Here is a 16,748-nt window from a genome sequence, read left to right as displayed (position 1 = left end):
CTATGTATACTTTGTAAATATGTCTGTATTGTTTCTATTCTGTTTACGTGGAGATTTTATTTTGTAATGATTTTTATTGTATCTGTTTATCTTGGAGCTTTTCTCCCCGGGCCTCCGCTGAAAATGGACATGTATCCAGTCGGACTCTCCCGGTCAACAAATGTAAAATAAAACAAATATTGGCATCAAGAGACATTCCTGGCAAGAGCACCTTCAGCATGTCAGGGAAGTGCTGGGCAGACTACGGAGGGAAGGGTTGACCGTTAAGCCCAGTACATGTCAGGTGGGGATGGCAGAGGTCTCCTACCTGAGATATAAAGTGGGGAGTGGTATGATTAGGCCAGAACCTGCCAAAGTGGAAGCCATTCAGGCATGGCCTGCCCATATTATCAAAAAGCAGGTAAGGGCATTCTTAGGGACAGCAGGGTACTACAGAAAGTTTGTCCCCAATTATAGTACCATAGCTGCTCCCCTCACAGTAAATCAGGCCAGGTAAGGTAGTGTTGGGCCCCCAGCATGTGAACAGGCATTCCAGAAGCTTAAAGAAGCTTTGGGAGAACCCCCTGTGTTAGTCAGTCCAAATTACACTAAATAATTCCTTGTACAGGTGGATGCTTCAAACCATGGGGTGGGGGCTGTACTCACATGTTTCCTCAGAAGGAGAAGATCACCCAGTAGTATATCTCAGTCGTAGGCTCCAACCCAGGGAGGAATGCTATGCAACTGTAGAAAAGGAATGTCTAGCCATAGTGTGGGCACTTCAGAAACTTTAGCCTTATCTGTATGGAAGAAAATTCACTGTAGTTATAGACCACAATCCCTTAACATGGCTACATAGAGCCAGCTAGCAAAATGCCCAGTTACCAAGACTGAGCCTAAGGTTGCAGGCATATATGATATGTCCATGCAGCACTGAAGTGGGGTTAGCAATGCCAATGCAGATGGGCTGTTAAGACAGGGAATGGGGTAAGGTATTCCCAGATAGGCTCAACCCTCTCAAGCAACGTTTCTCAAGGGTCACTTGAAAAAAATGAGCTTGAGTCTTCGGGGGGGGGGGGGGTCACGCAAGGAGATACTGCCAGCCCAGCTAACTGGAATTTTGTAAATGGTTATCTCATTTGTGAATGTCAACATGCTTCATGTAAGATGCTTGTGTTAACAGATGTATTAGAAATGCCATATTCAGATGTGTGCTGAAGAGATATTTTGTAAAGTACTAAGTAGAACTGTATATACACTATTGGCACTGTTTAGATACATATATTTTAACAATGGAAACTGCATCACAAGACGTTAACTTCAGAAGAATAGTTGAGATAGAATTACATTATGACTGGGCCATAAAAAGAGATTATCTTTCAGCTTCAGGTCAACAGGAAACATAATGCTTATAACTAGAAGTTTTTTGTATTGTCTTTAAATGTGGAGGAATGTAAATTTATTTTATGACTTCCACCATTTGTCGAATGATGTGAGGTCTGTGTATTTTCACAGGTAGATGCGGAATGCTACTAGCTGCATTGGGTGGGGGGGTCACCTGGGATAGTCAGGTGACAAGACGTGTCATTTTGCAAGCTATTCCAGCAGTAATATTTGGGATATTAATTTAATAACTCTCACAGAGAGACTGGGCATTTTGTCTTTGACCCGACAGCATCAGCTGGAAGACCCATTCACCACATCTGCCTGGTTGCTCTCTAAGTAAATTTACTAGGGTACAGTAATTTGTCTTGGATACAGTCAGGAATATCGTGAAGTATAGCTTAAATGTTTTCTTTATTTCAGTTTGTCCTGCAATGTTTTAAATATTTCCTGTGATTTCTAACTCAGATGTAACTGATTTACTGAGCATTTTCTTGTACTTTTATTATTGGTTATTAAATATATTTAAACCTTTCATTGTGGTTGATATTTCTGAGATGTATTTAAGTTCTGGGAGTACTTGCATATTTATTTGGTGATACTATGTAGGCAACTTCTAATAGCCTTGCTCTTGATCAAACTACAATTTTGTATTGATAGTAACATTACACAGTAAGATTGGACACCCTTTGTTAAGGACCTTAAAGTAGCTGATAAGGATGTGGCTGGTGGCAACGATTATCTTATAGTCTGGACAGAAGGCAACATAGCTAGTAAACCTGTGCCAGCCTTTCCCCTGCATGCGCTTGTGTGTGCGCGTATAAATCAAAGCTCAGTGTGTGCAGCTACTTGGCAGGGGCATGAAGCACTGGTTGGACAGAGAGGGTGCTGGAGGTCTTGGCTTGGCCACTCAGCTGGGATCTCAACTCTAGCTGTGCCAGTGGTGAGCCTGGAGAAGGAGGGAGAAACCAGCCTTGGACTGACTGTGGTCTGTGTGTGACTGTGTGCTCTTAAGGGAAATTGCACTTGATGCAGAGAGCTGCATCTGGAAATACTGTGTGTGTACTTGTTATCCTCCCAATGTACGCCTTTCACTGTTGCCAGTGATGAGGACTGAGGCTCCTTGATTACTGGGCGAGTGGTGGGGCATCAAATAAATGACAAGGGTAAGTGTATAACGTGACACTTTATATGGCATGACATTTCTGTTTTGCTTATTTGCTAACGACAATGAAAACACAAGCTGTAACATTGTTTTATTGGAGAGCAGCATGTGATCAAGGCCATGTTTTTGATTTCTGTGTTTAATATTTATGTAGTGTTTTTGATGTAAAAAGTTAGTGTATAGAAATGAGTTATTGCTTATTGTATTCTGTAGACTTAATCTGAATTTAATTCTGAGTGGACAAACAGCAGGCAGGCTAAAGAAGCAAATACTTTAATTGATTCTTATTTGCTGCTTTGAGACTGTAATTTTAATTGCTAGACTAGGCAAGTCTGTGTCAGCATATATACCAAGACCTTAAAAAAAGAAAGTGATAGAATTCGAAGTCTGTGATAAGTGATAGATGTGGTACTGAAACCTTGATCACACAGACTAAGACAACAAAAAAAGGACAGTAAGTTGCAAACTGTATAGTGGCAGGTCTAATACTTAAAAGGAGACATTAGCTCCATTCTTTAAAGCAAACCACCTATGGAACTGATTTTTAAGATAGTTTATCATGTATTTAGAGAGCGTCCCTGTTTAACAACTTGCCTTTGTAAAAGAGAACAATTAATAATATTACATCAGACTTGCAGCCTAATTATGTAAACGACTGCACCAAGTAAAAACACTTGAGTGTGTGGTTATTGGCCAAGTCACTAAGAAAAAAAACCTAACTACAGCTAGAAAGGGTCTGTAGACCAGTTCATTTAGCACTCTTAGTAAAGTAAGTACAATTTAACCACAAAATGCCAAGGTACTTGTCTGCCATTTAATACAAAGAATTAGCATTTTCTTCTCAATACAATAGAAAAGACTTGATCAGAATGAAGTCTTTTCTATTGTATTGAGACAAAAATGCTAATTCATTGTATTAAATGATGGTCCAGTACCGTGGCGTTTTGTGGTTTACTTGCAGTTTTGTTGGGTTCTCTTCTGGTTCTTAAATGCAATTTGACAGCTATTATGCATTTAGTAAACAGTTGGTCTCTGATTATGTCCTCCTCATTCTACTTCACATTTGGGTGTCTGATCCGATCCTCATATCCGGCTCGGCCACCTCCCACAGATTTTAGCTTCCAGGCTCAAACTCCTCCACTACCTATAATTCTCTGCCCCTACCCAACCAGACATGGCTATCCAGTGCTCAGCTAAGTTTGTCCTTTTTGAAAGTTTTTCAAAAGATTTTTCACCTTATTTCTACCTTGTATTATTGGTACAGTAGCTGTAGTAGTTTTATATCTGTACAGGTATTTTTACTGTTGTATTTAGTCTGTCCCCTCGTGGTTCCGAGCCTATTCAATCTGCTCCATTTTCTCCTTCTCTGATCTGAGTTTCGGTTTCAGAGCCTCTATACAGTTGTGTTCTAGGGGATTCGGGGTTGGATCAGTGAGCTCTTGCTTCTTCGACTCAGTTACCTTGACTGCCTCTGCTCCGAGGTCTTCGGATCAAAGTGTGTCCCAGATCTGGGATGTTGTGGCTGGATCCAAAGGGCAAGGTTTGGCTCTGGTGGTCTCAAATCTGTCCCTTCCCCTTATAGCTTTGGCCCTTGACAGTACAGGTCTGCTTCTGTCTGTGAGTTGAGGTTGTTTTGGGCTTCCTCTGTCTTCCTTGGGGCTTAGCATCTTGGGGATTTCGATGGGGCTTCCCCCGGGACCCTGTGCCTTCCAGATCTTAGAAAAGGCTTTGTGTGTTAGCAGAGTGCCTTACCCTTTGACTACTGGTCCACCCAGTGTAACCAGTCATGGATCTTGGTCTTGGATCTACCATTTCTGTCCAGGGTCAGCCTGTCTCGAAGGACTTCCAGTCTGTTCCACCTGAGATGACCCCTTCCTCCACTTCTAATTCCTCCCCTGAATATCCCACCAAGGAGATCCCACTGAAGAGTGTGTGCAAAAGGAGACACGTGGACTCTCATACAGAGTCCTTCACCGAGGATACAGATTGAGATGAGAGAGAGGGGTCTCCTAAATCACCACTGTAGGATGTCTCTTGCAGACATGTCAAATCTTTTAGTTGAAAGGTGGCTGATAGCCAAAAAACCCTCTTTGGAGGAATCTGTATTTCTGGAGGCCTTCGGGATGGGACCATTTACATCTTTAGCATTTCCCTGGTGAATGCTTTTGTTGACCTTGTTGCCCGTTGGACCTGGAAGGAGCTAGACACTATAGAACCAGTTCCCAAGCATCCAGATAAAATCCTTTCACCCCTGGAGAACCGTGTTTTTTGGAGTAAGGGTACTCCAGTTGAAGCCATAGTGATGGCAGCCGTTAGTAAGAAAGAGCTCACCAAGCAAAACTCGACTGTCCATCTACCGAACAGGGAGTCCAGAGCAATGGATGGGTTCAGGAAGTGAGCTTATGCCTCAGCTACCTTTTCATTGAGGGCACTCAATTATCTGGCACTTTCTCTCTCTCTCTTGCAGAGAGACTTGGTCAAGGAACTCTGACTCTCTGGTGGTGTTTGCCTAAGCAGTTTGACAGAATTTCTCCTAAGCTAGCAACTCTTACTTCTGTAACGAACTCTTTCATGAGACTCATTTCTCACTCGGATGAGGATTCTTCTAGGGCAACCGGCATCGCGATTCACCATGCTTGGATGAGGTTGTGCAATTTTGCGGAGCCCTTCAGAGGAGTCTTTTGTCAACGCCCCCTTTGATGGTTCCTCTCTGTTTTGACTATCTGTCAAAAACAGCTTGACCTTCAACAAGCAAGAAGGGTAAGACTTTGTCTGCCGTGGGAATTAGGTTCTCTATCCCTCAATAATACGTGAAGCAGAATGAGAAGAGGACAACACAGATACCAAGCTATGGTAAGTACATAACTAATAAATATGCATCATTTGTAGTATAATGCAGCCTGGAAATGTGCTCTGCTTACAGATTCATTAGAAATATTAATGTTTTGTTTATTATTAGTAGTATTTATGCAGCCACAAGTTATAAACTATACAATACGAAGTTGATGATGTAGTTCAAAGTAGAAGTTGCACTGTACTAGATCAGGCGATAAAAATAGAAAGTTACGGATTTCTAGAACAGAAATTACTCGGAAAAGATCACTAATGTTGCTTGTGCAGATCAAAAAAATGGTTTCTTTCTTGGGGAAACTGAGCCTCAACAGTTAACTCTGGGTTCATTTTCTGCCTACTGTGTAATACCATTACTCAAGATGACTTCCACAAAGATGATTATTCAGCTGTTGTAAGTAAGTCTACATGAAGTGTAATTTAATTTGTGTAGGCTGAGAGTTCTGCATTTACTACATAGAGATCCTACTATGTTTTGCTATGTCACTGTTCTGTACTGAAATTGATATTCCTAATTTTAAAGTAACAGATTTCAAATGCTGCTGGAAAATAATAGTTCTTGAAATTAAATATAGTAAGTGTTCCAGCAAGTTCCTTTGACCTAAAAAATATTTTGGTGAAATCCAGGCAAAACTGTATGGGATGCTGTATTTAATTCATGTGAGAGACGACCAGCAAAAGCCTTTGAGAGCTGAGCAGAAAAGTGCTAACTCTGGCTACAGATGTGCCTTACACTGTTCATGAAGACATTGCAGGTATAGTTTGCTCCTAACTGTAGTATTGAATGTGTAGAATATTTTATCAAGAGGAATACTGTAAAATTCCCAAAATAACTTTGAGGGAGATGTCAGAAGCTCCAGTTTTACAGTATCTGGATCTGATCTTGACAGTTTGTGTCTAGTGTGGCTTTGATGAAACTGTTAACCTGATGTCATAAAGACCATAGGCCAGATTCCAGAGTACTTAATTTCATTGTAAGTGACTTACTGGAGCATAAGCTTGCCCTTTTTTCCAAAAGAGACTTGCACTGTGAGCAAGTCTCTGGAGTCTGGCTCCCAGTGGAAGCCTGCTTTATAGATATGCTTACACTAGAGTGAGTCACTTAAACTGCGAGCAGACATTTTGGAGTCTGGCCCATGTGAGCAAACAGCAATGGAGAGCAGCCTGCAACTGTGAAGTGATACTAGATTAATAAAACAATCAACTGGAATGTTTACTCTGATTTGTCAGACAGTGAAACAGAGACTGTTGCATCCTAAATTATGTAAACAGCTACATTGAATCAGACTGATATGCGCAAAATGGCCAGATAGTCTTACTAAAAAGTAAATATTTTGTGACAAAATTACATGGAACAGACTCCCCACCCACATGAAAAAGGTTTGCCAGTCGCACCTTAGATCTGTGAATGGAGGAAAAAAAATGTACCCCCCGGACAGATGCAGCTCCTAGATGCATTATCCTACAAGTGTGTCCCCTCAAATTATCTGTGGTATGATCCAGGTTATTCTAACTAGGGATAATATATAATTATCAACCATGGGGTGGGTAAGACCAGTCCATAACAAAATGGGATAGATTAATTTGAGCCCAAAAAGGGAAATTAAAATGGAAATTGGCTAGGCTTAAAATGGCCTGCAAGGGCAACTAGCCTACCTAGTACTTACCTGTGAACCTGTATAACTGCTGTCTTTACACTTCAATGTCTGCAGTTTAGCCCTATCTTTTTTAAAAGACTGACTTTCCAGACTTGCATATATTTTTATCTCCATTCCAGTCTGCAGTTTTAAAAACTGCTGTCAGCCTCCAAACATATGTGGTTCTAAGACTTATATAAATCCCCCTTGTCAATGTAAATGATATTTCTGCTACTTTGTGTAGCCAGCGATTATTGTAGTGAAGCTGTTTGCAGTTGCTTGCTTTGCTGTGTATTGCAAATGTTATTTAGTATAATTATTTCAGCGCTGCTTTGTATCTTACCATTGTTTTCTAGCTCTTATATTAGTCTTCATGTCATTTGGGCCCAAGTCATTTGTGACCAGTGCTTTAAGCCAGTAAACAAACTTTTAAATAAGTAAGGTATCTTATTTTAAATGTTTGTGATGAGGAAAAAAATCCTTGAGAGTTTGATCAGATGTTAGTTTAAAGAAAAAGTGTTAAAAGTATGAGTTTTATTTTTGAATACATTGTAACTGTGCAACATTGTTATCCATTTTACTCAGTCTGTTACATAAAGAATCCTGATGGCTTGCGTACAGTAGTAAAATACTTGGTTATTTGCAAAGTTTAATTAATCGTTGATTTGGTCTGTTGCTCCATAAAGCCATTTAAACCATGTGAGTGACATGTTAAAGTTGACTGAAATTTTACTTGGAGCAAGCAGTCACTTTCAAGAACATAGCATTCAATTCTTTAGTTACCAAGTGCGTAATTTGTAGCTGATAACAATAGTTAAAAAGTATAAAGAATGTCATTGCACATTCATGCTTGCTGTAGCTGCAGGTACATACCACTCATTAATCTCAACTTCCCATCCCCCAAATGTGAAACACTTCATTCTCATAATGTGGAAGAAATACTAACAACTTCAACTAGGAAGTTCATAGGATGTGCAAAATGTGTTGCTTTATACTTAAAAAATGTACTTCCATGAAGTAACATGATTCAGTATTTACCATGGATATTGGTTACAAAACTTCTTAAGGCTGAGTATATGCGACGCACCATCTCCATGTGGAACACACCTTGTCAATGTGGAACAATGAGGAGCATGGAATTTTTAAGATCCAGAATGAAGAACATCTCTCATAGAGGTGCATTTTGTGAGGCATGATGATACTTCACAGGATGTAACATTTCTACTGTATTACTTGTTTGTGCTGTGTGTGCACGCGCATGTGAAAAAAACATTGACTATGAAAACAGTGTGTAATATTGTAGTATTCAAAAGGAGGACAGAATCTTATCTGGGGACATTTTTGAGGTGTGTTTGTAAATAAAACAGTGTTTAGTGCAAACTGGCTGTGTTTAAAAATAAATTATTCCCTCTGATTAACACTTCCTTGCATTTGGAAGGAATGTTTGACTTTGGAGTGAGAAGATGGACTGTGTAGGACTGTGCAGCATGTAACTGTAGATGTGAGAGTGTTCAATCTCGCCTTTGTTCTTACACATGGGTTCGGAGCCGATCCTCGGCTCCGTGCCGGCCGACTGCAAGCTCTGCATCGAGAAGAAGCTCGAGGACATCTAATACCCACAATCCCCCTCTGCCTTTACCTCAGATCTAGTTTGCCGCTGCTGCATTCGCATCGCTGGAGGCTAGCTCGAGGGTTTTCAGATAAGATTTTAACTCTTTTGGTTAAATTTTCAAGAGAACTTGTTTAAGATCACTAGTTATTGTAGTTAGTGTATGGTGTGTGAGTAGAGAGAAATTCTCGGTACAGTTAACTTAGTTTAACTTAGTTTAACTATATAACTGGTATAGAGTTTTTCGGGGCCTACCACCCCTACTTGGATTGACAAACGGACTTACATATCTACCGGATTTGACCCTGTTTTTCCTGGATTGACTGTTACTGGACTTGACTGTTTTTTCTCTTACTTCATTATGTCTGAGAAAATGAAATCTGGTTTCAAACGTTGCCAGTGTGGCCAAAAGATGTCGGTCACGGACAACCACAGTTCCTGTGTCTACTGCCTTGGCCCTCTCCACTTACAAGAGGACTGTTCTATTTGTCACTCTTTTAGTGGGAGGGTCATGACAGATAGGCGCAGGAAACTGATGGACAGAGGTTTGTTGAAACCCTCTTTCCAGGAGGCTCTGGATGCTTCAGACCAGGCATCCAAATCCTCGAGGGAATCGAAGACGTCGGAGCCCAAGTCATCGGCTCCGACCTCTTCAGGTAAAGTTAGATCACCCGTTCCACAGACTTCGGGCCGAGTGTTCAACTGTTGGCAGTTTCGAGCCTCGAGTCTTGGAACCGGTGACGGAGCTCCCTCCACCGACTCTGTTGAGGTCGGCTCCGTCTTCGATTCCTTCGACTCGTTCTTCCAGGCCCCTTTCCGACACCGATGTGGACCGTGTGGTGCAGAAATTGATGGAGCATACGGCCCTATCCAAGCTTATCTCGGTCTCCTCTCAGTTGATGTCGAGACTTGAAGGCCTGCCACTATCTCCATCTGTTCCTCCTCCGAGACCTGTCCAGTCTTCGAGCCGGAAGAAGCTGAACTGATGATTGTGGAGCCCTCGGTGCCAGAACCGTCTTTTCTCGGTCGGCACCGTTCACCTCGACTCCATCCGATCCGGTACTGGAGTCTCAGGGCGAAGATCCATCCTTGGTTCCGGGACGAGAGTCGGACCGATGTTTCGGTTCCGACGCTCCTCTCGGAGCCTCGGCGCGGATCGACTCGGTTCCGTCCTCGGGGTCGTTGCCTTCGGTGCCTGTTTCGGGATTCTTCCCATTTCTTCGGAACCGGGAGATAACTCGACTCGGGACCCGGGGGCCTTCGACCTCATGAGGAAGGTGTTGTCTACCCAGACAACCACATCAGAAGGAACAGCTTCTCCTCCCCACAAAGGACCGGTATCCTCCTCTGCACCCACGGCCACATCCAAGCGTCTGGCACCAGTGTCTCAGCCACCCCTGGAGGGTGCCCCCTCTTCCTCGGAGGCTTCTTCGGATGCTCCCCACGAAGAAGTCCCTAGGAAAAGATTGTGTAAGAGGAGACACTTGGATTCTCCACAAGAATCCTTGACATCTGATACTGACTTAGATGAGTCAGAAGGGTCCCCTAAGTCACCTTCAGAAGATGTCTCTTTTTCTGACATCTTGGAGATCCTAAAACAGAGAGGTGACTGGCAATCCCTCCCCCCTTCTGAGGATGAGTCAGTGTTGCTGAAGGCATTTGGTGCTCGCCCTTCCTCCTCCTGGGTCACTCCGCCCTTCGATGAGTTAATGGAGTTGATTGCTCGAAGGGCGTGGGAGACACCTGACACGGTGGAACCAGTCCCTAGGAAGCCAAATAAGTACATTACGGCACCACAGGACAAGGCTTACCTCACTAAAGGAGTTCCAGTAGACGCCATGGTGGTGGCAGTGGCCACGAAAAAGGAGATGTCTGAGTCTTCCTCATCTGTCCATCCGCCTAACAAAGATTCTAGGACCATGGACAGATACGGGAAGCGCATTTTCAGTTCAGCGGCTTTCTCTATGCGTTCCCTGAACTATTTGACTCATTTTACACGTTTACAGAGGGATCTAGTCAGAGTTGGGAGATACCCTCCAGGGTACTACAGATGCTGCTGTTTCAGAGAAAGTTACAGCACATTTCAACACCCTTACATCCATTGTAAACTCGTCCATGAGGCTGATATCATACGCAGCTGAAGGATCGAGTAGGGCAGCGGCTTCAGCGATTGCTCTTCGTAGGCAATCCTGGATGCGCTTATGTTCGTTTGCGGAAGCCTTCAAGTCTTCCTTTACTAACGCCCCATTTGATGGAGCCACACTTTTTGGCCCTAAAGTAAAGGAGACCCTTACCCGGTGTGAACAGGAGGGAAAGACTGTCTGCTGTCGGAGTCCGTTTTTCCACCCCTTCTAGACCGTACCCCAAAGGGCAACGTGGTGGGAAAATGTGGTTTCAAAACCCCAAGGATCTTTCCCAAACACACAGGGTGATGCCCCCTCTAGAGGCAGAGGGGGGCAGAGGTGGAAGACGCCGCCCTGGCGGCAGAGGGGGTCCGCAAAACCAAGGTGACAGGGATAACCTCCCTGGCAAACCTTTTCAGCACTCCTGAGAGGAGGCCCGACTGTCCTGCTCTGGAGGCAGTCGGGGGTCGCTTAGCTTTATACCCTCAGGCCTGGCAAAACCTTTCTTCAGACAATTGGGTAAAAAGCGTTGTTACCAGAGGTTACAAAATCCCATTTCTATCCACACCCATTCCAAAGAAGAAACTCCCAGATGTACCACCCCATCTGCGAGACCCAGCAGCTACAGAAATTTCAAAGCTGCTAGAAAAAAGAGTCATCCAACCAGTTCCAGCGGACCAAATAGGATTCGGAACTTACTCAAGGTTCTTTTTAGTTCCAAAGAAAACAGGGGACTGGAGGCCGATTCTGGACCTAAGCCATCTCAACACCTTTATCAAGAAGGAAAAGTTCCGAATGGTCACGCTTCAATCGATCCTTCCATTCTTACGGAAGGACGACTGGATGTGCTCGATAGATCTAAAGGACGCACTACCACATCAAAATGGCCAGGGCGTCCAGGGATCATTTATGCTTCGGCTGGGAGCCAGTCACTATCAGTTTCGAGCCCTGCCCTTTGGTCTGACTACAGCCCCCAGGGTCTTCACCAAATGCATGGCAGTGGTAGCGTCTCATCTGAGGCGCCTAGGATTCCAGGTGTTTCCGTATCTGGACGACTGGCTCCTGTCTGCCACCACCAGGCGTCAACTGATACAAGCCAGGGATTACACCCTACAACTTTGTACACACCTTGGAATTTCAGTAAATTTCGAAAAATCCTTGCTACAGCCATCACAGCATATCTTATTCATAGGAGCGGAATTAGATACGCACCATTTAGTTCTAAAACTTCCTGCAGAAAGAATAGTGGCACTTCAATTCAACATTTCCCTTCTGCTATCGTCCAGAAAGTCACCGGCAAAAATTGTTCTGAAAGTCTTGGGTCTCATGGCAGCTTCTCTCATTGCGATACCATTGGGAAGACTGCACATGAGAGTGCTACAATGGCTTCTGTTTGCACAATGGTCATTCCAACAACTTCCACTGACTCACGAGATATTGATAACGAAAATATGCAAATTACACCTAATGTGGTGGTTACAGACTTGCAACCTATCCAGCGGAAGACCATTTGTGCTACCCGCACCGTCAGCGACGATAACCACGGACGCTTCCCTGATAGGGTGGGGGGGCATCTTTCAGGGACAGACAGTCCAAGGCGAATGGACCAATCTGGAGTACAATCTGCACATCAGTGTTCTGGAGTTGAGGGCAGTGTTTTTGGCGTTGCAACACTTTGCTCCCCTTCTTCCTCCAGGGACCATTGCAGTTCAGACAGACAACATGTCCGTAGTCTGGTACATAAACAAGCAAGGGGGAACCAGGTCTTACCAACTATGCAGAGAGGCCATGAGAATTTGGCAATGGGCAGAGTCCACGGTCGCTTTCTGATCGCAACGCACATCCCGGGGTCATCCAACGTCATAGCCGACAGGCTGAGCAGGGCAATACTATTGCCTCACGAGTGGTCCCTCAGTCAGTTGCGAGAAGGATTTTTCGCAAATGGGGCCAGCCTACCTGCGATCTGTTTGCGTCTCCAATGAACACCAAATGCAGGAGCTACTTTGCCCTATTACCCCCTCCAGGGGAAGTCCCCAGGGACGCTGGTGCACGATTGGCCCCGGGTCTCCTATATGCTTTTCCTCCATTTCCCTGATTGCAAAGTTTCTACAGAAAGCCAACAACCTTCAGAGGACTATTATTCTCATTGCTCCGTTCTGGCCTCGTCAAATTTGGTTCCCCTTTCTATTGCATCACCGCATTCGTGGACCTTGGATGCTGGACCCAGAGCCAGATCTACTGACTCACTCGTCAGGAGTTCCTCACCCATCTCTAGAATCTCTCCATCTAGCAGCTTGGCTGCTCCGCTTTCTAGCCAGGTCGGTTCCCCTTACATCGGGTTCAAGATATTTTAGTAGCTTCTCATAAGGTTTCCACTACAAAGACTTACACCAGTAAGTGGAAGCGTTTGTCTTTGGGCAGAATCACATCATTTGGACCCTGTTATAGCTCCGTTAAACAAGGTTTTAGAGTTCTTGTCTGAACTATTTCATGAAGGAGCTTCCCCGGCTACTTTAAGAGTACAGTTAGCTGCCATTTCTAACTATCATGTAGAGGAATGTGGTGCGCCTATTATGGCTCACAGACTTTGTAAAGCCTTTTTAAAAGGTTCTTTTCATATCTGACCACCAGTCAGAAGTCCGGCATCACCGTGGAATTTGAACCTGTTGCTCTCTAAATTGATGTTGCCACCCTTTGAACCAGCCTCAAGTTGCACATTGAAATTTTTGTCATGGAAAACTTTATTTCTAGTGGCCATTACATCTGCTAGACGAGTGTCTGAGCTTCAGGCCCTTTGTCAAACATCCTTATTTAATATTTCATTCTGACAGAGTATCCCTACGCACTGATCCATCTTTTCTCCCCAAAGTTTGTTCTTCTAGTAATATTAATCAGTCCATTGAATTACCCACCTTCTTTAAGAACCACTCTAATAAATTGGAGTATATGTTGCACAAACTGGACGTCCATAGACAACTCAGATTTTATTTGGATAGAACAAAAGATCACAGGAAATCTGATCAACTATTCCTAGCCTTTGCTGACAGCAGAAAAGGTCTTGCAGTTACGAAACGAACTCTTTCTAAATGGCTAACTGACTGTATCACATATGTTTATGAGACCTCTAATCAAACATTATCAGCAAAACCCAAAGGACATTCCACCAGATCAGTTTCTACATCTTTGGCTCACTCATCTCGCTTACCACTAGACACTATTTGTGCGGCTGCTACTTGGGCTAAACCACATACATTTATATCTCATTACAAAGTGGACAGGGTTTCTAGGGATAGGGCAACCTTTGGTTCCACTGTGCTCAAGAACGTTCTCCCTTGAGTTCCTCAGGATCATGGAGCTAGGGACGCTACCCATGTGTAAGAACAAAGGCGAGATTGAACACTCTCACATAAAGAAGTTATGTCCTTACCATAACGTTCCATGTGGAGTGTTCATCTCGCTTGTTATTACACTCCCACCCTTCCCACCCTTAGGAAGAACGTTCGATTTGGTGCCTGGTCTGGAGTATTCTCCTTCTGCTGTTGCAGTATTAGTGTTTCTATCATACCCTTGGTATGTTTGTATATATGTACTTTTATGTATATAGTTTGGCAGGTGTGCGTGCTTTATGTCTGGTTTGCTTGCAAACTAGATCTGAGGTAAAGGCAGAGGGGGATTGTGGGTATTAGATGTCCTCGAGCTTCTCGATGCAGAGCTTGCAGTCGGCCGGCACGGAGCCGAGGATCGGCTCCGAACCCATGTGTAATAACCAAGGCGAGATGAACACTCCACATGGAACGTTATGGTAAGGACATAACTTCTTTTTATAAACTGTGCTAAAGTATTTGCTGAATTAGAATCACTTAGCATACACTTGTATTAACTATACAAGAACTTGACATGTAGATTAGGAACTCTGCAGTAGGGGACTTTTACTGTATAAAAAACTAGTATAAGCTTTGATCATAAAGAGCATTATTAACGGAATCACTTTTTGGGTGATAGCAAAAAATTTGTGAATGAGTTGAGGAAACATCCGAGAAGAGAGACGCATGATCGAGATGGAAAAATTGCATTATAATGAATTATATAACTATAGCTGCTAGATATGCTGATTTTCTGTAGCATGTAGACCGACAATTTAAGAAATCTAACTGTTATGCATGTATCATTAATGTAATGTGGCTACTGCCAGGCAATACATCTGTAACAGCCAGCATATCAGATTAAAGTCCATCCAGTGTAAACTACAGTAGTACTTAGTGCTATGCTTTTAATGTCAGTGTGTGCCCTGCTTGCAAATTAGTTTGGTAATAAAGCGTTATTGTCTTAATTTACAATGTGTTGCTGTTGGTATTGCTTTTTGAGTAGTCTTGAAATTAACAGTACTCTTACGGAGTGGAACTGTGGCAAATGCACGTGTACCTGTTTATGCAGAGAAGTAAATATTGTGGGAAGAAATAGCCAGGGAATTGTTATGACTAGGCTTGTATAGGCCCTAGGGTTGATAGCCTAGTACCAACCTATGAACCAAGAAAACGGTTACCATTCAAGGACAGCAGATCAGAAACCCCCACTTTTAACTACTACAGAAGACACCCTTGTAGCTCCGCTGTTACGGTGAGAACACATCTGGTATGTGCAACTGCACCACGAACGTAAACTGGTTCCTGCAGGATAGTATGACAGAAAACTGACTATGTTACATGATAAAGCAGACGTCTATGTGCAAAACAGATAATTTTGCTTTGTAATAATTTTTGGACTGATCTGGCCAATTGAATGCAGCTTGACTACGGTATTGCTGTTGATTTAATCTACAATGGTGATGCTCTTTTGTTACTACGTAGTTGTAGTCTTAAACTGTTTGTGTACTACGTATTGATGCAGTCATCCCTTCTGCTATGATTTGAAAATTGATGTCCTGTGTAATTGATTTTACAGGGAAAGCTCTGACCATGGTGTACTGGTGGCTTGGAACAGCTTGGTATCACATGACAACAGCATTATCCCTCTTTGATGTATTCCTTTTGTCTAGGTGGGTAGTATTTTTAAGCTATGTAGGAAGATATTGAAAGTTTTCAGTTAATTGCAACACTTGTATGACAGTTACATGGGTAAAAAATAAGTAATTGTAATAGTTTTAATGTTCTGTAGATTGTTCTTCACCACATGTTACTTATCGGTATAGGCAAGAGGAATTGGGACGCCTGGTCGCATGTAATTGTGGTTTTAATCAATTTAAGTATGTGTACTTTGTTGTTAAAATCAAATACTGTGTGCATTCTGACCTATTAGATCAGCTGTGTACCATTGCTGGTTTGAAAGACATCATCCTATTTTTATTTATATGCATGCATGTTTGTAGCCAACTTCCCCCTTGCAATAACATACATATATAAACATTAGCTTTGTCATGGTCTTGGGCATTCATGGATTTATACTGAGTGTAATCTCCAAGTGCATTTCACTGGTGTTTACTCTACCAGAACTTCCTTAATCATCTAGAATGCTGCTACTTTCCTCCTTCCTTGCTCGCTTTGCCATTCTGAGTTGTACAATGTCCACAAAGTGCTGTTTTATTCCTTTGCTTTTCCTTGTGTATAACTTGTGTATTCTGTAACGTTTTTGGTACAGCAGCAGTGCAGAGTAGTATTCAACTGATGAATCCTTATGTGAATGAGTGTTTTACGTGTGTTTCCTTCTCTCTAGCATTGCTTGTGTGTGTGTAGATATTTCAGTCTGCATTCATTTAGTCTCATTTACCATTGTCAGCTACATTTCTTTTCTGTTGTGCAAAGTGGACTAGAGCTGTATGTTTTACTGCTATTTTGTTTTATGCATATTAATTTATTTATCGTTTTGTTTTCCTTCATCGTTTTATTTATTGCACGACTTTAAAAAGTTTTCCAAACATGAAATACGGTACAGAAAACCTGCAACTCTGATAATGAAATATGAGTGACAGAAAACACAAAACTGTCATTTTATATGTATCACAACAA

At 42.8% G+C, this 16,748-nt stretch overlaps 1 protein-coding gene across 1 annotated transcript in view; it reads left to right on the top strand.

The window, feature by feature from the left end:
- The window catches only part of LOC122801633 (SUN domain-containing protein 2-like), an 874,347-nt gene that overhangs the window by 592,071 nt on the left and 265,528 nt on the right, over window positions 1-16,748 (top strand). The window contains exon 6 of the mRNA XM_044071146.1: window positions 15,688-15,781. Within this exon, the coding sequence (XP_043927081.1) occupies window positions 15,688-15,781 (94 nt within the window). The remainder of the gene's footprint in view (window positions 1-15,687; window positions 15,782-16,748) is intronic.

This window comes from Protopterus annectens, chromosome 1.part0 (assembly GCF_019279795.1).
Source record: "Protopterus annectens isolate FY-2018-M chromosome 1.part0, PAN1.0, whole genome shotgun sequence".
In the NCBI taxonomy this organism is placed as follows: Eukaryota; Metazoa; Chordata; order Ceratodontiformes; family Protopteridae; genus Protopterus; species Protopterus annectens.
Note: the sequence above shows the minus strand (reverse complement) of the source record. Positions and strands in the feature narration are given on the sequence as shown.